At 47.4% G+C, this 22,904-nt stretch overlaps 2 protein-coding genes across 2 annotated transcripts in view; one reads left to right on the top strand and one right to left on the bottom strand.

The window, feature by feature from the left end:
- The window catches only part of LOC144031454 (transcription regulator protein BACH2-like), a 152,055-nt gene extending 141,446 nt beyond the window's left edge, over positions 1-10,609 (top strand). The window contains exon 6 of the mRNA XM_077538627.1: positions 10,157-10,609. Within this exon, the coding sequence (XP_077394753.1) occupies positions 10,157-10,279 (123 nt within the window). The 3' untranslated portion in view covers positions 10,280-10,609. The remainder of the gene's footprint in view (positions 1-10,156) is intronic.
- Positions 926-22,904, bottom strand: part of LOC144031455 (gap junction alpha-10 protein-like) — a 454,623-nt gene continuing 432,644 nt past the window's right edge. The window contains exons 2-3 of the mRNA XM_077538628.1: positions 13,292-13,759; positions 926-1,844 (exon numbers count right to left, since the gene is read on the bottom strand). Of these exons, the coding sequence (XP_077394754.1) occupies positions 1,806-1,844; positions 13,292-13,720 (468 nt within the window). The 5' untranslated portion in view covers positions 13,721-13,759 and the 3' untranslated portion in view covers positions 926-1,805. The remainder of the gene's footprint in view (positions 1,845-13,291; positions 13,760-22,904) is intronic.

Genomic DNA, 22,904 nt, shown 5'->3' with positions numbered 1-22,904 from the left:
GCAGTTTTATGAGAAAAAAAACTCAGAGACTTGTGAGAAATACGCATTACTCGGATGTTTGTGCCAATACTTTTTGGTCGGGTTTTTTCAAAAAAAGAGATAGTATTTGCTTTAGCGGACCATATGGTGTTAAGCATTCTTGCATTTATCTAAAGTATGCTAGCTTCTGATTGGTTAGTTTAGTCGATGTGTCCAATCTTCTGCTCTCCGTCATTCATGCTAACTTCTGACTGGTTAGTATTACTCAGCTGATATTGGATCAGGAAGTGTTGTCGCTCTACCTGCTGTATGACAAGTTTAAATTAAGAATGAATCCATCTCGTTCCAGTCTTTTCATTTTATAAACAGTATCCCATTAACCACCAACCAATCTTCACATTAGACTATAGCCACGATAGGTGTATTTTTCGTAAGTTTCTGAGGTTTTTTTACTTGCAAATTTGTGACTTTATAAAGGGGCAAATTTGTGATTTTTTTTTCTCTGAATATTAACGCAACCCCCACCTCAGAAAAAGAAAAAAATATATATGTGGCCCTAATACACCTTCTTATAAATGTTCCATGGGACAAGGCGCTCTAACAAGCCCCGATAATAAATTGCTGATTTCAGAATCATAGAGTTATTGCTTAAAAACGGCAGTATTTATTTATCTTACTGTGGTGTGCCAGATCAATAAAAGTGTAATATCAGACGACAGAACAGATTTGAATGGGAGCTGCTGATAGCATTGTAGTTTTTGGTACAGGATGTTCAAGTCTCCAACACTTCTGAATACAGCTCACACAATAATTCTGACAACTATTTGATGCCTTCCCCTTTGGGGGTGACAAACCCGGCGGAATAGAAATGAAGTACATCTGAAGCTGATTTGTTTACAATAGGCATGAATCTGGGTCCATTCCAGCTGCAAACAGCTTGACTTCTCTCTCGGATTGTGGCTTTGGAAATTTCTGGAACACCTCAGTTGAACTGACTTAAAAAACGCATCTACCTGGAGAATTCAGCATACCTCTTTTTTTTGTGGGTAAGAATTGTATGATAGACATGTAGTTTCTGTGGCGTTGTTTCTAACTTTTTACAGTTCTAACATTTATTGTATTTGTAGATTTTGGTGGTACGTTTTTACATGTCCCTTTTTTGAGTACCTACAACATGACTGTTATATGCAGGTTCAGCATTATTGATTTGCTTTTTGTACCTCTGAATGTTCAAATGCCACGTTTAGTTTAGATTTTTTTTTTGTAAATGTGCAACATGTCACATTTCTTTGATATGAAAACTTTTTGGTCAAGGCAATTTTTGTTGAGAAATAAAACAAAAAGCATGATAATTATGGTGAAGTGTGTATTTTGATTTCTTGTTCGAATGCCTTTGCCATTTGAGAAGCCATTAAAAGCATTTGGTTTCATAACTTATCATGACTCGACTGTATGTAAATGCTTATACACAATTACAAAGGGGTTATAATGAAAATCTCATTTAGAAAAAAAGTCCATCATACAGAAGCAATCAAACATCCTTTGAGGAATGTGCTTCATAATTCATATTGTTTGTGGTTTTTTTTTTGTTTTTTTGTTTTGCTTGCTCAAATACTCACAGAGAAAAGAGTCTCCAGAAAAAGAATAAACAAATAATCCTGCTTGGTTCCCACAGACAAGCAGTTTAAGGTGCTCTGCTATGCTTTGAGAGCCAAGCAACTTGAGCCGTGCATCGTTGTCGATGAATGAATCTTTGATACCCAGTTTGTGTTGTTGATGAGGTGTTGAACACAAATTCCGTGGTCAGGACGTTGACCCCCCTCTCTTTACTTCTTCATGATAGATGAAATATCCAGAAACACACTCTAAGGAGGAAAACAGGACAGTTACTGCTTGTATAGACTCTCGGTAAAGTGTGTTGATCCTGTCTGAAAACCAAGAAAAAAAAACATTTGAAATATCAAGCCACTTACACTATTAGCTCTTTGACCACCAGAAACGTTTAATAACCATCAGTGTTTTAAGTGGAAAAAAATAAGTGCCGGTACTCTCGTAATTCATATATATATATATATATATATATATATATATATATATATATATATATATATATATATATATATATATATATATATATATATATATATATATATATATATATATATATATATATATACAGTAGGGCTGGGTATTGCCGCCAATCTCACGATACGATACGTATCACAATACAGATACCGTGGTGAGTGAAATGACACAATCACATGCCCAGAAATTTGCCAATAAGTTGGAATTTACAGTACAATATTATATTGTCCTGTGTTTTCATCAGTATCAGTCACGTGTAATATTCTGGCCACTCATGCTCAGTAATTAGGTTGCTACTAACAAATTCTGTTAATTTTTTAAAACACTTATCAGTGAGTGTTTTACGCCAGAATGCCTGTATGGGATAATGAGAGCCCAGCAACTTCATTGCTTGCATCAACCATTCAGAGTATATCATCTCAGTATCGTAAATGGTGACGTGCAGGAGTTAGGTTTATATTTCACAATGTTGCTTTCATTTTATTGTTGATCGTTCTGACAACATGATGATGCAGACTTGCTTGGAGTAGCAGTTGGAAAACTATCTTATGAAAGAAAATTTATATTCACATTATTACTGAGGAAATCTGCATTTAGAGTTTCTTCCACACTTATTTTATACTTATTGGTACAACCGCACCCCTCACACTGATACTTTTGTTCGCCGTAGAGGAGAGAAAATAAGCTTGCCGCCGGCTTCACTTCTTGTTTGGCATGAGCGATCCATGTTATTCATTGATTTATTTTTTACGTCCGTGCTGTCAGCCTGTGAATCCACCTGAGAGTCTGACGATCTTTTTTTTTTTTTTTAACCTTTTTGTAATGCGCGGTGGCGTCAAGCCTGCTCCTTTTTTGTTGTTGTTGTTGTCCCTTTTTTTGTGTTGCTGTCCCGTGTCGCCGTCCATGGCAAAATCAGCCTCCACGCATTACAACACGCTTTGGAGTCGGTGAGCATCGAGCTAGGAAGAGAGAGAAAAAAGAAAAAAAAACATCGAGCTGACGCAAGCACGCTTCTCTCGTGCAGCGCTGATATATATATCACAACTGGCGTAATCATGCGCTTGGTGATCAGCGCACGGACTCCTATATTATATGTGTCATGTTTTGGTTCTATTTAGGGTGGGTTTTGCTTTGCTTTTGTTGGGTTTTTAGTTTGTCATGTTTTGATTTCCTGTTTTTTCCTAGTATCGTTAAGCCTTTCCATGTCCACCTGTGTTTTCCGGCCCATCCTCATGTTCCATCCAATCAGCAACCCCTTCCACTTGTGTCTTGCCCAGCTGTGTCTCGTCGTGTGTAATTAGTGTGTGTATTTAGTTATCGGGTTTTGTGTCTGTGTTTGTCGGTCCATTATTCTTGTTTCCCCACGTTCATGTTGCCAGTGTTTCCGTCTGTTCATGTTCTGGTATTTTTGTATTCGTTGCCACCCAGCCCTGTTTGCTACTTTGGTTTTTGTTGGATTAAATTTACTTCTTTTTTCCACACCTCTGCCTCCCTGCCTCGTTCGCCTCCTGCATTTGGGTCCACCACCACACTTCCGCGATCCTGACAGAATGGACCGACCACGAAAGGACCCAGCAGGGAGCAGCCGGAGCCGACCGGCACGACGTCGGCCGGCTCCCAGACGCCATCAGCCTGTTGACCAACCCCGTTCCCTCGGTGTAGGTTCAGCTTTCTTTTCGAGTTCCTGTGTCCCCGTGTTCACCTCACCTGTTAAAACCTATTTACCCAGTTCACCACCTTATGATTCCCGTTACAGTTATTTAAGTGATTCTGATTTGGAACTCACGGACACCGAGTTAAACATTTCTGATTTTGACACCAGTTTTTGTTCACCTAGTAAGTCTCCCCGGGCACTTCCTTATGACACGATTTTGTCACCCCACGTTTTTGTTGACCACGATCCCGAGTTTGATTTTGATTCAGAGTTAGAGGATGATTGTGAAGTGAGTGAGCACACTGATTTTGGTTGGAGTGCGAGTGATAGCTTTTATAGTTTTTTGTTTTCACGTTCCTCGTCATGTCAAGTAGCACCTGTTTCCGCGTCACCTGGTTCCCCGTTGTCTCGAGTTCCCCGGTCCCTTGGTCAACAGGCTGGTGTGACGACAGCCCCAGCTCCCCGAAAACCTAGGAGGAGGCAGAGGCGATCCAAGCCGCAGCCTGCGCCGCTGCCGCCGCAGCCCCTGGCCGCTGCGCCTGCGCTGCTGCCGCCGCAGCCCCGGGCCGCTGCGCCTGCGCCGCTGCCGCCGCAGCCCCGGGCCGCTTCGCCTGCGCCGCTGCCGGCGCAGCCCCGGGCCGCTTCGCCTGTGCCGCTGCCGCCGCAGCCCCTGGCCGCTTTGCCTGGGCCGCAACCTCCTGCTCCTCGACCGGCGGCGCCCGGCCAGCGGCCGCCTTCTCCACCAGTTCCGGCGGCGCCCGGCCAGCGGCCGCCTTCTCCACCTGTTCCGGCGGCGCCCGGCCAGCGGCCGCCTTCGCCAGCACCAGTTCCGGCGGCGCCCGGCCAGCGGCCGCCTTCGCCAGCACCAGTTCCGGCGGCGCCCGGCCAGCGGCCGCCTTCGCCAGCATCAGTTCCGGCGGCGCCCGGCCAGCGGCCGCCTTCGCCAGCACCAGTTCCGGCGGCGCCCGGCCAGCGGCCGCCTTCGCCAGCATCAGTTCCGGCGGCGCCCGGCCAGCGGCCGCCTTCGCCAGCATCAGTTCCGGCGGCGCCCGGCCAGCGGCCGCCTTCTCCACCAGTTCCGGCGGCGCCCGGTCGGCGGCCGCCTTCGCTAGCATCAGTTCCGGCGGCGCCCGGCCAGCGGCCGCCTTCTCCACCAGCTCCGGCGGCGCCCGGTCGGCGGCCGCCTACGCCTGCACTAGTTCCGGCGGCGCCCGGCCAGCGGCCGCCATCTCCACCTCCTGTTCCTCGTCAGGCGGCGCATGGATTGCAGCCGCCACCTCCTGTTCCTCGTCAGGCGGCGCATAGATGGCGGCCGCCACCTCTTGTTCCTCGTCCGGCGGCGCAGGGAATGCGGCCGCCACCTCCTGTTCCTCGTCAGGCGGCGCATGGATTGCAGCCGCCACCCCCTGTTCCTCGTCCGGCGGCGCACGGAATGCGGCCGCCACCCCCTGTTCCTCGTCCGGCGGCGCACGGAATGCGGCCGCCACCCCCTGTTCCTCGTCCGGCGGCGCACGGAATGCGGCCGCCACCCCCTGTTCCTCGTCCGGCGGCGCATGGAATGCGGCCGCCACCCCCTGTTCCTCGTCCGGCGGCGCATGGATTGCGGCCGCCGCCTCCTGTTCCTCGTCCGGCGGCGCATGGATTGCGGCCGCCACCTCCTGCTCCTCGACCGGCGGCGCCTGGCCAGCGGCCGCCTTCGCTTGCACCAGTTCTGGCGGCGCCCGGCCGGCGGCCGCCATCGCTTGCACCAGTTCCGGCGGCGCCCGGCCGGCGGCCGCCATCGCCGGCACCAGTTCCGGCGGCGCCCGGCCCTGTGCCGCTGCCTCCGCAGCCCCTGGCCGCAACGCCTGTGCCGCTGCCTCCGCAGCCCCTGGCCGCAACGCCCGTGCCGCCTAAGCCCCTGGCGTCTCAGGTCCCCTCGTCGCGGCCAATTGGCATCTCGGGTCCCCTCGTCGCGGCCAATTGGCATCTCGGGTCCCCTCGTCACGGCAGAGTTGCCGCCTTCTCCCGCTTCCTCATCTCTGCCCCAAGTCAAGTCTCAAGTTTCCTCGTCACAGCCCCAGCCAAAGTCTCAAGTTTCCTCGTCTCTGCCCCAGCCAAAGTCCACAGCTTCCTCGTCTCTGCCCCAGCCAAAGTCCACAGCTTCCTCGTCTCTGCCCCAGCCAAAGTCCACAGCTTCCTCGTCTCTGCCCCAGCCAAAGTCCACAGCTTCCTCGTCTCTGCCCCAGCCAAAGTCCACAGCTTCCTCGTCTCTGCCCCAGCCAAAGTCCACAGCTTCCTCGTCTCTGCCCCAGCCAAAGTCCACAGCTTCCTCGTCTCTGCCCCAGCCAAAGTCCACAGCTTCCTCGTCTCTGCCCCAGCCAAAGTCCCCAGCTTCCTCGTCTCTGCCCCAGCCAAAGTCCCCAGCTTCCTCGTCTCTGCCCCAGCCAAAGTCCCCAGCTTCCTCGTCTCTGCCCCAGCCAAAGTCCCCAGCTTCCTCGTCTCTGCCCCAGCCAAAGTCCCCAGCTTCCTCGTCTCTGCCTCAGCCAAAGTCCCCAGCTTCCTCGTCTCTGCCCCAGCCAAAGTCCCCAGCTTCCTCGTCTCTGCCCCAGCCAAAGTCCCCAGCTTCCTCGTCTCTGCCCCAGCCAAAGTCCCCAGCTTCCTCGTCTCTGCCCCAGCCAAAGTCCCCAGCTTCCTCGTCTCTGCCCCAGCCAAAGTCCCCAGCTTCCTCGTCTCTGCCCTAGCCAAAGTCCCCGGTTTTGGGGTCTGCCCTGGGCAGCGCGGTAATGGCGACCGACCCGGGACCCAGCGCCAGGCGGCGCAAGAGAAGGGCTCACCGCGGGAACCGGCCCTTGGCGGCGCCACTTCTGTTGTCGCCCCTTGAGCCCGCAATACGGCCGCCTCCTGGGCCGCCCCCCGATCCAAGTTTCATGGAGTTTTGTAGGGCAGTTTTTCGCCCCTGGGTAGACTCCTGTTCGTACCCTGATTAGGGGCAGAGTTGGCTCCCTTCCCGTCCCCGCCCTCCCCGTTTTGGCTTGTTCTTGTTTTAGGGACGTCTGGGAGCCGTCCCTTGGTGGGGGGGTACTGTCACGTTTCAGTTTGTTTGGGTTTGTGTTTTATTTTGGTGAGTGTTGGTTGTTTGGTGTTCCTGTCTTCTTCCCCAGTCTCGTTATGGTTAACCTTGTCCACCTGCTTGTGTCTTCCCTTCCTGGTGTGTATTGCTGATTGGTTTCCCCCTCCCTGCTGTGTCTCCCAGGTGTGTTCTGTTATTGTCATTAGTGTTAGTATAAGGGAGTGGTGTTTGTCTCACGCGGTTGTGGGAGCATTGTTTGATGTTTGTTTGCTGTCTGATGTTTGCTGTTTGAAGACCTGCATGTTTAGTCACAGTGGTGTCTTTAGCGCCAAGTCTGCTACGCCAAGTCTGCTACGCCAAGTCCGCCACGCCAAGTCTCTGCATCACGCCACGCCAAGTCTCCGCATCACGCCACGCCAAGTCTCCACCATGATTTGTGTCCACGTCCATCCCAGCCTACTCCCCTTCCGTCTCATCCAGTCCTTCCCCGTCATAATCAATAAAGTTCATTACCTCATCTTACCAGTCTGTCTTCCCGCCTGTTTCCACTGCTTTTGGGTCCATCCACTACACCTTCGTGACAATATGTAAGTCAGTTGACGAACGGCCCTCGGCGGAACAGCATTTTGGGAGCAAAATATGTACTGTATTGTCAAGAGTACCGGAACGCTGACAGACTGTGTCAGGACGTTCTTTGCACATTGAGAAGTACCGGAATGCTCAAGGGAGATTTTTAGACGTGCCGGAGCTCCATACCGGTGCGTTCCGGTCCACTTAAAACACTGATAACGATTAGTAAAATCACAATGTATGCCGCCATAAGCGTTAAATGACGTCAACTACGCCAACGTCTAAGTGCAACGCTGCCTGATCAATGGGTTGTGGAATCAAAAACACCCACTAACTATGGCCAGCAGATGGCAGCATTGTATGTCTTTTAAATGGGCTGCCCGTGTATGGAATTACAATTAAACATGAAGGAATCTGGTGAAAATGTTTTCCAAGATGACGTGAAGGATCAAAGCCTTTCTCCACATTAAACCTAATTCACAGAGCCTCACAAAACCAAAAAAATAATGTCAAAGTCAAAATTGTATTTTTTCACAAAAAGCTTTTCTCGTTATCTTTTCAATTTTTGCTCAATGTCACTCAAATGACCTATTTTCAAATGGTGATTACTAAAGAACGAAATAAGGTAAAACATACTTTTTTTCTCCGTAATGAAAGAATGGAATGCGATCTTTCATGTGGTACCAAATAATGCTGTATATGTAGTAAAAGAAGACAATATTCTGTTTGCCTTAAAAGATGAGTTCAAATGCTCAAAATCGGCTGGCTATGTAAGGGTTGTTTTTCATGTGGCAGTAAAAGAGTTAGGGATGTCAGGCAATGAAAATTTTTAATCATAATTAATCGGATGACTTCAATAGTTAACTCACGATTAATCGCAAAATTTTAGATCTGTTCTATATGTACAATAAAATACTTTTTCTATGTTTCATACTCTTGTAAAGTGTTTCTGAGCACACATGGCAATATCCTTTAGGGCTAGGGTTATGGTTATGATGCCATTTTTTTATTGTAGCATTGCTTGAGTCATGGGCATTCAATGTTGGTTTTCGGCCTTGCAGATTTTGCCAGAATTTTCCCTGAATTATATTATGGACCGTTGATGATGACATCCCTAAATTCCTTGCAACTGTACATTGAGAAATGTTCTCAAACTGTTGTCTATTAGCTCATGCAGTGAACTAGTGAAGCTTGGCCCAATCTTTCTAAATACGGTAAGCGTTTGTTTGTTTGTTTGTTTGTTTGTTTGTTTTTAACTCTTTGACCGCCAAAAATGTTTAATAACGTAAAATCACGATGTATGCCGCCGTAGATGTTAAATGATGTCAACTACGTTTTTTTGTTTTGTTTTGTTTTTTGTCAATGGGTAGTTCACCGTCTGACCCCGGGTTTTCACCGGATGCGGTTGCGGTGCGGTTGCGGTGCGGTGCGTCTTGACTGCGTGCTCCGGACGGGTCAATTTTTTGGTCAATCCACACCGGCTCCGCACAGCTGCGGTCCGGCAGCTCCGTCGCCGCCCACTTCCCAACGTGTCTCGCGGGACCGCGCGCGCGCGATCATGTGGCATTTCACAACGACAAACATACAGAAAGTCTGTGCTCAACAGAGAAGCAGAAAGAGAGGTGGACTTCTTTTGATTTAACCTTTTCTTCTTCTTCTGCTATGAGATTCCATGCAGCATCCTTTTTTTGGTTGTCCTTGTAAAGTATATTAATAACGAGAGTCGGGTCAGTGCGGGTCCACTCTATATTTCTGTCTTCCGCGTCCGGCTGCCGCTCAGTACGGCAAGCGAGCACATGGCCCGGCGACGCCCACGTCACGTTTTGCTGAAAAACCTGCGAAATAGGAGCTGGCGAGTGTTTTATTCTGAAAGGTAACCGGAAATTTATTTTGAAACTGCCTCGGTCTTCCTGTCCCGCTCGATGTGTTTTGTGCTAGCTTGCCATTTGCCGGAGGCCTACCGCTGCGGCGTCCGTCAAAAATAGAAAATAGGTCTATCCTTGCGGAAGGCTTGCGGCACGCCGCAGGCCTTCCGCAGTCGACACGCAACGCACCCGCAAGCGGTGTAAACTGCACCATTCGAATGAATGGAATCTAATTGCTTGCGTCGCCGGACCGCACCGCAACCGCACCGCAACCGCATCCGGTGTAAACCCGGGGTGAGTGCAGCACGCGCTGCCTGGTGAGTTGTGGAATCGAAAACACTATCTATGGCCAGCAGATGGCAGCATTGTATCTCTTTTCAATGGGCTCAATGTGTATGAAATTACACTGAAACATGACGAAATCTGATGAAATAGGACGTTTTAAAGAATGAAGTAAATTATCAAAGCCTTTGTCATGTTAAAGGTTGCTTTTTTTGTGGCAGTAAAAGAGTTAGCATTCCTGAATTTTTCCAATCTTTTTTTTTTTTGGCCCTGTCCCAGCTTTTTTGGAACATGTTGCAGGCATCAAATTCAAAATGAGAGAACAGTTTCATCAGTCTGAAATTTACATGTCTTGTGTTTGAAAGGTTGTAGGTTGAAAATAATTTGCTAATCATTGTTTTTAATAGAAATAGGCCGATATGTTTTTTGTTTTTTTTTTGTTTGTTTGTTTGTTTGTTTTTCAGGGCTGATACCGATGCTGATTATTAGTAGTCAAGGATATTTGGAGCCGATATTCATTTTCCATAAAAAGGGGGCAAAAAAATATGGCGTCACATTTTTTTAAAATACAAATGCCATTCTTGACTTTGTTGTAATGTCTTAAAACGTGTTTGTTGAACATTTTTTTCTGACTTTTCAAAATGTAATTTTTCTTTTTCTTTATCTCAGAAAATAGACTGCACATGGATCACATGCTCCGCCTCGTCTGCGCAGCCACAGACAGAGAGAGACAGGAGGAGGAGAAAACCGGAGAGGAAAGGACGACACACAAACGCGGTTTGTACAAGATGAGCCGAAAACGCAGTAACATTTGGAGACATTTTAATTGGTTAAAGTCAGATGAGAGAAGGAGCCGGATCAGTCCGTCCAAGTTGATATGTTTAGTTTTTTTTTGTTTTTTGTTTTTTTTTAAATGCAAATTTAAAATAAAGCAAGGTCTTTTATCCTGGATTGGGTGAGTAGCTAATGTTTATTTTCTTCCTGCTGCTGTTGCAGTTAAATTACTACTCACTATTTTTGTAATTTGATTGTTATTTTGATTGTTGTTGGTTGAAGTTTTAATTTTGTTTCTTGTGTATTGTATGGAGACTATTAATTTGTTCAATAAAATGAGAAAAAATCCTTTTCTTTGCTTGATAATTGTTGCTATTTGCAGTCAATAGAGTGCTATATTTAGTTCACCAAGTCATTTATCAAAATGTAAGGTAAATTTGTCGTAAATATTTAAAAGAAAAGCTAAAAGCGCCGTTTGAGAGCCTCTTTTCACTGAGCCGATCCAAAAGAACCTCACCGAAAAGAGCTGAAAATCCCATCACTCGTTAGGGCTGGGCAGTGAATTGAATTCATTCAACACATCGTCATTTTAACAATCGAATCATTGAAAATTTGACATTTATCGGCCGTTAGATTTTTAACCAAGACCAATACCGAAATTCGTCAAAATACCCAATATCCGTGCTGATAATCGGTCTGGCTGATAATCGGTCTATCCCTAGTTTTTAAGTACGTTTTACATAACGTCCGAACTTCATTGGCGTTGGAGTTTGTAGTTCGTTTAAAGCCCGGTAAAGTGAAAATAAACATGTTCTACGTGACAGACCATATAGAACAGTGTTGTTATCAACCCTGCCAAATTTGAATTATTAAAAAAAATAATAATAATCATCCAGTAGTTTTTAAAGAAATCATTGCTTTATCTCTACAATTGAGTCCTATTAGTCTTTGCACGTATTCAACAGCTTTATTCAAACATGTAGAGTGTAATTTTGTGTATTTGTGTATTTGTGTACAGTGTATTTTGAAACAAATCTCTGAATACACTTCATAGGATCTTTTATTTAATTAATGTGAAACAATGACTGATCTAAAAATATAGTGTAAGACTTTTTATCTCAAAAATATTTTTGTTATCTTATTTGACGGATGTCACAAATTTGATCTTATTGCTATTTTTCTTCTTCTTCTTCTTCTTTTTTTTTACTTGTCAGCATTGACATAATACTCATTTATACCGCCGGGGGCAACGGCCACCTCTGGGCTACGCTGCTGTAGGGTTGTAACGATAAGCGCAATATCGTGATATTAAAACTGCCACAATATCGTCCTCGTCATGTTCACAATAGTTAAATGCAACACATCTGTTAAAATAGTCAGGTTGATTTCCATCCGTGCAGTTCTCGCTCTGTTGGCTGTTTTTTTTTTTAGTGCAATTTCATTTTTATTAGGGATGTTTTGGCCTTCTATGTTTAAAATCTATGCTAATTGTTAGATGAAGGGGAACACAATGTGCCCGTGAAGCAAGCCATTATGCGGAGGAACTCAATGTGCGCGTGCATTAACAACATAATATAATAATAATAGAATAATAATTATAAAACATAACAATAATAATAACATAACATTGATGTAATGTACAAAAGCACAATATTGTGGGTTTTTTTCTAGTATGAGCTCGTTCTTTTTACAATATTGTGACCTTTTTAAGATATCACCAACCTCCCGACAATATCGTGATAATTATCGTATCGTGATCTTCATATCATGATAATATCGTATCATGTTTGGATATCGTTGCATCCCTACGCTGCTGCCCCAGTCGCAAGCTATTCCACTTCGTTATTCTTTTATGGTTAACCACTAATTTAAATAAATTAATCTATCTCCCTGTATGTTAGTCTGCATTTAAATTAGCTTTTTTTTTTTTTTTTTTTTTTACAATTTCTGTGATTCATCACCGTTTATCTCTGTAAAAATGTGTTTCATTTACAAACGTCTTAACAAATTCCATTCGTAATTGTTGCTTGCCATTGACATTCTTCGCCCCGCAGTAGGCGGCATCATGAGCGTGTCCCCCTGCAGCGAGCCTAGTTCATCTGATTCTTCTGAGGAATGTAAGGAAGAACTTGTAGAACGACTGATTGATGACAAACTTTCAGATGGTGGTCTGAACATGAAGCTGGTTTTTCTCGGTTTGGGTAGAAGAACCTCACTCCCAACTGAGTCTCTGCGATCGTCCTCGAGGTTGTCAGTCGAAGACGGTCGTGTAGCGCTATTGCACAGAAGAACCTCTAAATGGCTGGCCTCACTATGTTCTCTCTGATGAAGGGTATCCTTCTGAGGGCTTGATGTAGTTCCCTCCGTTCTGGACACCACAGATTCCAAACCGTGATGGTTATCCACTATTGGTGTGAGTACCTGCGGACCTTGATGAGTTTGGGAAATTACGTAGTTGTGGGTCGATTGTTGTTGTATTCTGGGTTGGGGACAGATGCAGTTGGTCTGAATGTGCCCCAGATTAGCAATGCTGTTGTTCCTTGGAGTCTCATGGCTTGTTTTGAGCTCGGGGTAATGAGGAGGCTTGATGTCTTCTTCTGGTATTACATTGAAAGTTTGCGTCAAAGGTCCATTGTAAGGTGACACATGACTCATCACGCAATGATGTGACAACGATACCTTCCTCTTGGACTTGAAAATTAAACTGTCATCTTCCATGTATCGCTCTCCAGAGAGGGCCTTTTTGATTTTCCTGATGCCGAGGTGTGATATTTCCAGAATGTTGAGAAAAAGTGAGACACCAGCAATGGCTATCATGAAAACCATGAAGATAGTCTTCTCTGTTGGCCTCGAGATGTAACAGTCTACACTGTTGGGACAAGGTATCCTTTCACATTTATACAGCGGGTCAAGTTGGACACCGTAAAGAATGTATTGTCCAAGGATGAAGAACACTTCCACCACAGAACGTGTAAGGATATGAATGATATAGGTTCTCAAGAGGGATCCTCGAAGAGGGGCCTTTTTTACCTTTCGCTGTTCATCCAGCTTCCTCAGCTCCCTCTCTATTCGTTTATGTTCATCCAATGCCAATTCTGCCTCATCCATCTCCTCCTTCAACTGTATCCGTTTCCTATGGCGCTCCTTCTCCAGTGCTCGGATGCAGTAGAGGGCATGGCCCATGTAGACCAGTGAGGGTGCAGAGACGAAGATGACCTGCAAGACCCAGAAGCGAATGAGCGAGATGGGGAAGGCACGATCATAGCACACTGCCTTGCAACCTGGTTGGTCAGTGTTGCAGACAAATTCAGACTGCTCATCGTCCCATACATCCTCAGCAGCTGCCCCCAGGATCAGCATGCGGAAAATGAAGAGAATGGTGAGCCAGATCTTGCCCACGATGGTTGAATGAATGTGGACCTCTTCCAGGATGCTGCCCAGTAGGTTCCAGTCACCCATTGTCAGGTTCTCACCACTTTACTGCCACATGTCTTCAAGCTGAGGAGACAAAGGTTGGATATCTTAATTAGGCGTTATACGAGTACACTTGGGAAAATTGGTGCAATTTATCAAAGAATTGCTTGGTAGATGTTTGGATGATAAATGGCAAGAAATCTGGCACATAGTTAAAACAGTCAGAGAAATAATTCTAGCCATACGGCCATTGCAGATTTGACTACTGACTAAATGGCAGTCATTTTTTAAAATGGCCGACATAATATATTCTTCCGTTTACAGTTCATGTATGCTTTTTGTATCAAAACATGTCTTCTGTCCCAAATATTACAATAAAGCCAATGTTAGAGGTGCATTAAGTCAGCAAAGTGCAGCTTGTTCAATCTTCGATTCTTTTATTCCTGGGGCATGGAGTACTTCATTAGAGTAATGATTGGCCAAAAACAACAAGATGCACGCGCTAGAGACGTGCATTAGCCAAATTTACTTCCGGGTTAGATAGTAGTGCGCTATCGCCGGCCGGCGCTGACACAATGACCACCAAATAAATGCCAAACCTCGATCCAGGATGACACAGTTGACTTCGCTGGGAATCCTGCGTCCACTGTTCCACTAAACAACGTTTACAAGTGAGTGGCAAACTTTTGTTTTGATTAGTCAAGCCACACAGCACGGACGAATTGTAGCAATAGACAGTATGCGGTTATCAGACCTATGCAGTCACACAAACGCAAAAACTTTGGAGCATAAAATTATTTATCACTAAAGCACAGTTGCAGTACAATGTAAGTTGAATTCTCTTTTTTTTATTGCCAAGTTTGTTAATGTTGATGACTGTCACTAAGTTCTAATGAAAAAAACAGCACTTTACACATCCTTTTGGATTGATCTTTTGCTTAGTTTTTCACTGCACCCATATGTCGTTTCTCTATATTATCGGCATATCTCAACTCAACCTTATTTATAAAGTACTTTAAAACATCCATTGCTGCATACAAAGTGTTGTGCATGGAATAGAAATCAGTCTTGCAGTAGAGACAAGTGAAAGAAAATAACACAAAATAAAAGAAATCCTGCCTAGGGTGCCACTGCTCACAAGGGTCGCTGGGGGTGCTGGCGCCTATCTCAGCTGGCAGTAGGCGGGGTACACCCTGGACTGGTTGCCAGCCAATCGCAGGGCACACAGAGACGAACAACCATCCACACTCACAAGCACACCTAGGGACAATTCGGAGCGCCCAATTAACCTGCCATGCATGTCTTTGGAATGTGGGAGGAGACCGGAGTGCCCGGAGAAGACCCACGCGGGCACGGGGAGAACATGCAAACTCCACCCAGGAAGGCCGGAGCCTGGACTCGAACCGGAGTCCTCAGAACTGGGAGGCGGACGTGCTAACCAGTCAACCACCGTGCCACCCCAGGTTTATCATATTTTATGTAACTTCAATAGTTGTGCTGATTGCTGAGTAACAGGATAAAATCAACCTCAGCCGCATTATCTGCCACAAAAACACAAGCCAGTACATCGGACATCGTCGCACAACGCACCTGGAGCTCCAGCCATGCTCGCAGGGGCCAATGTCCTTTACGCCCACCCGCCTGCTCGGTCTGGAGCTCCAGCTGGGCCTACCAGAGGTTGCTGTCGCTGATTTGGTGACTTGTGGCCTTCTTTTACGCACGCCCGCTTCAAGTAGCCCGAGAAGGTGCCTGGTGCCGAGCCTTCTTATAGGCCAGTGGTCAAATCTGCGCACGTTAGTTCTTTTCTATATGGCTTGTTCTATGTTTACACCAAATGTCAAGCTTTTATCATTATATTAAGCAATTTTTGCACACATCTTTGTGACTCCACAGTGACCTCTTGGTATGATTGCACATACCATTTAGCACTCTCATAAAAAAAAAAAGAAAATGCACATATTGATATTGTACCCAAACTCTTGAAGTCACACACACTTGAACGCCTACTTGTTAAAAAATAATAACGTCTTGACCACAGGCTGAGCAGAGATCATCCAGGTGAGGAAAACACACAAGTGACTGACAGTTTAGCTTTTTCATCGAGGTATTTACAACCACATGTGATACACAGTCTAAAAGTATGTTGTTTGTTTTAAATCAAGGGTAGGAAACCCTTTACTCTGCCACAGTACTCAGAGGTTGTTTGAAATTAGACACAGTCCTTGTGATATAAGGGTCAACAAAAAAAACCAAAACAAGAACAAATATTAAGCAAAGGTGTGTATCTGTAAAAGGTGTTGATTTGTGGAATCATTTGGGAATTGATCTGAAAAATTGTGACTCACTTCTGGAGTTTAAAAAAATGTTTAAAAGTAAAGTTAAAAAAAATTACCTATGTCAGAGCAGAATATGAAAATTGTATATGTGAGTATGTGTAAATGATTTAGATAGGTTGTCACGCCGCCACCGGCGTGACAGGCCATGCTCTTATTGTCATAGTCTTGTTTCCTGTTTTATTTTGAATTTCTGATTCCCTTCTCACCCCAGGTCACTTGCCCTTCCTGCAGTTCACTAATTACCGGTCCCCGCCCATGATCATGTCCACCTGCCACCAATCAACCAAGACAATAAAAGCCACCTGCACTTTCCCCTCAGGGCCGAAGTGTTACACACAGTCAGTGCATGGAAGCGTCCCACAGTCCTCGAGTCCTTGTTCCCGGTACCTTATTGTCTTGCCTTGTTTTTGTGCCTTGTCTTGTTTTTGTGCCTTGTCCTCCCCAGCGGAGCGCCTTGAGTTACCCCTTTTTGCCTTGAGCCTTTTTCCTCCCTAGCGGAGCGCCTTTTGTTGTCCCCTATACCTTTTGCCTGTTTTTTCCTCCCCAGTGGAGCGTTTTTTGTTCTCCACTTTGTCCCCTCCCTGTTCTCCTCTCAGTTTGAGAGGAGACCTCTGTTGGCCGGAAATAAACCTGCTGCCTTGGTGGCCTACCTTACGCCTGCGTCTGAGTCCTACTTGACCCCGCCTTGACAGTACACTTCGGCCAGCATGGACCCAGCAGGAATGTCCAAATTGGAGCCCTGGCAGAGGCTTGAAGCCAACGCCCGAGCCATTGCCGAGCTAAAAGAATTACTGGCATTGGTCCGTGGCGAGTGGAGTGATGGGTCGGACTGGCCTCAGGACCCTGAACCTTGTCTGCTGCAGCCTCTCGCCCCTGAACCTCGTCTGCTGCAGCCTCTCGCTCCGGAACCTCGTCTGCTGCAACCTCTCGCTCCTGAACCTTGTCTGCTGCAGCCTCTCGCCCCTGAACCTTGTCTGCTGCAGCCTCTCGCTCCTGAACCTTGTCTGCTGCAGCCTCTCGCTCCTGAACCTTGTCTGCTGCAGCCTCTCGCTCCTGAACCTCGTCTGCTGCAGCCTCTCGCCCCTGAACCTCGTCTGCTGCAGCTTCTCGCCCCTGAACCTCGTCTGCTGCAGCCTCTCGCCCCTGAACCTCGTCTGCTGCAGCCTCTCGCTCCGGAACCTTGTCTGCTGCCGCCGCAGTCCCTGGCCGCTTCGCCTGGGCCGCTGCCGCCGCAGTCCCTGGCCGCTTCGCCTGGGCCGCTGCCGCCGCAGCCCCTGGCCGCTTCGCCTGGGCCGCTACCTCCTGTTGCTCGTCAGGCGGCGCATGGATTGCGGTCGCCACCACCTGTTCCTCGTCCGGCGGCGCATGGAATGCGGCCGCCACCTCCTGTTCCTCGTCAGGCGGCGCATGGATTGCGGCCGCCACCTCTTGTTCCTCGTCCGGCGGCGCAGGGAATGCGGCCTCCACCTCCTGTTCCTCGTCAGGCGCCGCATGGATTGCGGCCGCCACCTCCTGTTCCTCGTCAGGCGCCGCATGGATTGCGGCCGCCACCTCCTGTTCCTCGTCAGGCGCCGCATGGATTGCGGCCGCCACCCCCTGTTCCTCGTCAGGCGGCGCATGGATTGCGGCCGCCACCTCCTGTTCCACGTCCGGCGGCGCATGGATTGCGGCCGCCACCGCCTGTTTCTCGTCCGGCGGAGCATGGATTGCGGCCGCACCCTCCGGTTCCTCGACCGGCGGCGCCCGGCCAGCGGCCGCCTTCTCTTGTACCAGTTCCGGCGGCGCCCGGCCAGCGGCCGCCTTCTCTTGTACCAGTTCCGGCGGCGCCCGGCCAGCGGCCGCCTTCTCTTGTACCAGTTCCGGCGGCGCCCGGCCAGCGGCCGCCATCGCCTGCACCAGTTCCGGCGGCGCCCGGCCAGCCGCCGCCATCGCCTGCACCAGTTCCGGCGCCGCCCGGCCAGCGGCCGCCATCGCCTGCACCAGTTCCGGCGGCGCCCGGCCAGCGGCCGCCATCGCCTGCACCAGTTCCGGCGGCGCCCGGCCGGCGGCGCCCGGCCAGCGGCCGCCATCGCCTGCTCCAGTTCCGGCGGCGCCCGGCCAGCGGCCGCCATCGCCTGCACCAGTTCCGGCGGCGCCCGGCCAGCGGCCGCCATCGCCTGCACCAGTTCCGGCTCACGCCCGGCCAGCGGCCGCCTCCTGCTCCTCATCTGGCGGCGAACACCCCGCCGCCACCTCTGCTCCTCGTCGGGCGTCGAGGACGCCCTCCTGACTGGCCCTCCTCGTCGGGCGTCGGGGACGTCCTCCTGACTGGCCCCGCCGGGCCCTCCTCGTCGGGCGTCGGGGACGTCCTCCTGACTGGCCCCGCCGGGCCCTCCTCGTCGGGCGTCGGGGACGTCCTCCTGACTGGCCCCGCTGGGACTCTCTTGTCGGGCGTCGAGGACGCCCTCCTGAACTGCCTTTTTTCTGGGACGGATGGGTGGGCCGTGTTCCCACCTCCGTGCCCCCTTCCGCCCGCCCTTGTTTTTGGACTCTTTGGGTCGGATGGCCGTCAGGAGCCGGCCATTGAGGGGGGGGTACTGTCACGCCGCCACCGGCGTGACAGGCCATGCTCTTATTGTCATAGTCTTGTTTCCTGTTTTATTTTGAATTTCTGATTCCCTTCTCACCCCAGGTCACTTGCCCTTCCTGCAGTTCACTAATTACCGGTCCCCGCCCATGATCATGTCCACCTGCCACCAATCAACCAAGACAATAAAAGCCACCTGCACTTTCCCCTCAGGGCCGAAGTGTCACACACAGTCAGTGCATGGAAGCGTCCCACAGTCCTCGAGTCCTTGTTCCCGGTACCTTATTGTCTTGCCTTGTTTTTGTGCCTTGTCTTGTTTTTGTGCCTTGTCCTCCCCAGCGGAGCGCCTTGAGTTAACCCTTTTTGCCTTGAGCCTTTTTCCTCCCTAGCGGAGCGCCTTTTGTTGTCCCCTATACCTTTTGCCTGTTTTTTCCTCCCCAGTGGAGCGTTTTTTGTTCTCCACTTTGTCCCCTCCCTGTTCTCCTCTCAGTTTGAGAGGAGACCTCTGTTGGCCGGAAATAAACCTGCTGCCTTGGTGGCCTACCTTACGCCTGCGTCTGAGTCCTACTTGACCCCGCCTTGACATAGGTATTATGGTATATGTTTAGGAAATGTATGTATATATGTTTTTGGCAAATGTGAATATGTCTAAGTGCACCTGTGTATATATATATAACTTGGTTTATATATTTATTTTAAAAATAGTAAATTAGTATTGTATTAATAATGAAATAAGTTTAAATATATTTATTAAAAGGGGTAGGACTAGATAAGTTTCTAACTTCTTCCTACTCCCTTTTGAACATGTAAGTTATGATTGATTGAATGATTATTTTATTGGGATTTTCTTTTCTTTTGATTCTGTTTTTTTTTTTCTTATCTCTGCTGTTTGCCTGTTTATATGTTCAATAAATTAGAGAAAAAAACAAAAAAACAAAAAAACCTTGGTCCCTGAGAACCACAGTCCTGTATTTTAGGTGTCTCCCACCAAGAAAGGTAACAATGGCCGACTTGATGTTTGTCTCGAATTTCTCTGTGGTTGAACCTCTCTTTGTGCTTTTCTCAAGCTAATTTTTACTTTGTGCACGGTACTTTATGTCTAAAACATGTTTGTATCGTGAGTTCACTTATAAAACAGTGTAAAGAGTATCCTATTGTGTATTTAGTGTGCGTAAAATGTTACTTTCGATGAGTAAATGTGCGATGGCAATCTACTATGCATGATGCGTGCCTTGTTCGTTTAGCAACAATATTTGAACAGTGTAACATTGTCAAGTCTTGTTTCAAAGTATACATACATTATTATGTTCATTTATGTGCAGTAATCCATACATTGTTGGTATTATAGCGTTTGTGACTACTAGTACTCTGCTATAGTTTTTGTTGTGATGAGGAAAAGCTATACTGTGTATGTACTATGAAATGACACTAAAATAAGCACTCGTCTTCTTCCTCAAGTGACCCAATTTCCTCCAGAAGCCTGTGGAGATGCTGGAGATTCCAGTGTGGTCAGAGACCGAAGCCGCTCATCACACAAGCAAAGATGGAAGACAGAGGAAGAGCGTGACGATGGGGTCCCCAGACAGCCGAGGTTTGTCCCAAGGCGTACCCTGGGGGTCCAACCTCCACTCACTATGGGAAACCCGCGGCCAGGGGAAATCTTTTCCCACTTTTTTGATGCTGCAGTTTATAAGACTGTATGTGAAAACACTAACATAAATGCAGCAACAAATCTGGAGAAGGGAAAAAAGTTCACCTGGACTAACATTACTCCAGCTGAACTCCAGAAATGTATTGGCATGTTGCTATACATGTCTGTATTGGATCTGCCAAAATTGAGTGACTTTTGGCGTCAACAGACCATATTTCATGTGCCATTCCCTGCTACCATCATGCCACAAGACCGCTTCTTCACAATATTGTCAAACATCCACCTCTTTAACCCAGAGAAGAATAAAGAAAATGACATGAAAAAGGGCACCGACGATTATGACCCCATCCACCATGTCAGACATGTAATGGAAATGATATGTACAAACTGCAAGGTCATCTACCAGCCAAGACAGCACCTTGCAGTTGATGAGAGGATGGTTGGGACCAAGGCCAGGCTCAGCATCAAGCAATACATGAAGGCCATACCAACCAAGTTTTTTGTGCTTGCTGATATGAGCGGCTACACAATTGATTTCAGGCTGTACACAGGAAAATCCAGGACGGCATCAGGGAATGGGCTCTCGTACGATGTTGTCACAGGCCTGGTCAATAAAGACTATTTAGGGTCTGGGTATATTATATACACGGGACAACTTTTACACCAGTCCTCTGCTGTTCCAGTATTTGAGCCAGCAAGGATTTGGAGCTTGTGGAACATACAGGTAACGTGAAATGACAGCGTATTGCTCCCCATATTCACATTTTGTCCATGCAAATACTATGAAATAACATTTATTTTATTTTATCATACAGACAAGGAAGAGTTGGCGTCCCCACCACCCAGGAAAATGCCCTCACAGAAAAAATCCCCACGAGGCAGTATCCGGTGAATCAGGGACGGGGATCTTCTGTTCCTCAAGTGGATGGACACCAGAGAGGTCTCCCTGTGCTCGACTATCCACCCCGTGTACAGTGGAGATACTGCGCAGCGGTGGCAGAAAAGAGGAGATGGGCCACATCAAAGGATCTCTGTCCCCAGACCCACTGCTGTGGCAGAGTACAACAAGTACATGGGAGGAGTCGACACATCAGATCAAATGATTGGCACGAACTCAGTCCATCGTAAAACGAGGATATGGCCCATGACTGTTTTCCAGCATCTAATTGACATTGCTGCCACAAATTCCTTCATCATCCACAAGGCCCGCTCTGCCAGCTTGCAGCAGAGACCAATGACACGTCAACAGTTTCAGGAGGAGCTCACTGCACACCTCCTCGGAGTTGATGTGAGAGAGGGTCCACAGAAGCCCCCTCAAAATCATATGCCGATACCCACAAGTGCCGGACAGGTAAAATCACAGAGAGCTAGCATGGGGCGCCGACGCTGCAAGCTGTGCAAAAGGAACACTGCCTGGATGTGTGAGACTTGCAATGTGGGCCTGTGTCTCCAGCCAGAAAGGAACTGCTATTGGCAGTTCCACAATGGCCCCTGAGGACCAAGACTAAAAAAAAAAAAAAAAAAAGTGTCCTTTGTGCTAAAAATTAGCTTGTACATAGTTTCATTTTATGGCCTGTTTTGCACATTTAGAGTTGAGATATGTTCATTTTTTTTTGTAAATAGTTTTTATGGTGTTCAGGTTCCTACTTTTTACACAAAATATGTTGTTCATGTTGAATTTCCTTGTTTTTAGGCCAGTAAAGTTCTAAAATCTAATTTCGCTTTTTGTTTTTCTTCATTGTAAACTGTTATTTCACAATTTTAACATGTTGCAAGTTATGAATGATTGCCATACATTGGAATTTTCAAGTCTTCTGGAAAAAAGAGGTAAAAGCACTTGATCATAAGACAATATCTCACCTTTTTATTGTCAAAATAAGCAAAAAAGTCCAGGCGGACATTTTGAGACTTAGGTGTTAAAGCAGGGGTGGGCAAACTACGGCCCGCGGTCCACATACAGCCCGTTTGCCTTTTTCCTCCGACCCGCGAGCGATTGGTACGGAATTGCTCAAATCAAATATCATAATCGTGACATTAATTTGACCGGTGGCACACCAGCAGGTGGCGCACCAGCAGGTGGCGCACCAGCCGGTGGCGCATTAGGCGCAGTCATACGTTGACTTGGGCTGTTACCTGTTATTACTCTGCTTCTGTTCGGCACCCATCGGCAGCAATGAGTGGGCCAAAGAAAAGAAAAATCGACAATGAGTGCCGAGTGTTTAATAAGGAATGGACAGCTAAATACTTTTTTACTGATGTCAAAGGCTGTATGCCTTATTTGTCAAGGAACTGTTGCGGTTTTTAAGAAATACAACATCAGCCGCCAGTTTTCTACGAAGCATGTTAATTATGCTAACAACCAGTCAATGCCAGAAAGGACCGCTACTGCACAGAGATTGGCTGCTAGTTTACAGGCTCAGCAAAACACCTTTACACGACAAACTGCCATCCAGGAAGCAAGCACGAAGGCAAGTTATTTACTGGCATTCAAATTAGCAAAGACCAGTAAGCCTTTTTCCGAAGGAGACTTTCTGAAAGAGTGCATGGTAGAGACAGCAGCTATTTTGTGTCCTGACAGCAAAAAATTTGATAAAATAAGCTTATCGCGTAGGACAGTGACTCGCCGTGTTGAGCTAATTGACGAAGAATTAGCTAGCAAGCTAAACAAACGAACTG

Source organism: Festucalex cinctus, chromosome 12 (genome assembly GCF_051991245.1).
Source record: "Festucalex cinctus isolate MCC-2025b chromosome 12, RoL_Fcin_1.0, whole genome shotgun sequence".
Taxonomy (NCBI): domain Eukaryota; kingdom Metazoa; phylum Chordata; class Actinopteri; order Syngnathiformes; family Syngnathidae; genus Festucalex; species Festucalex cinctus.
Note: the sequence above shows the minus strand (reverse complement) of the source record. Positions and strands in the feature narration are given on the sequence as shown.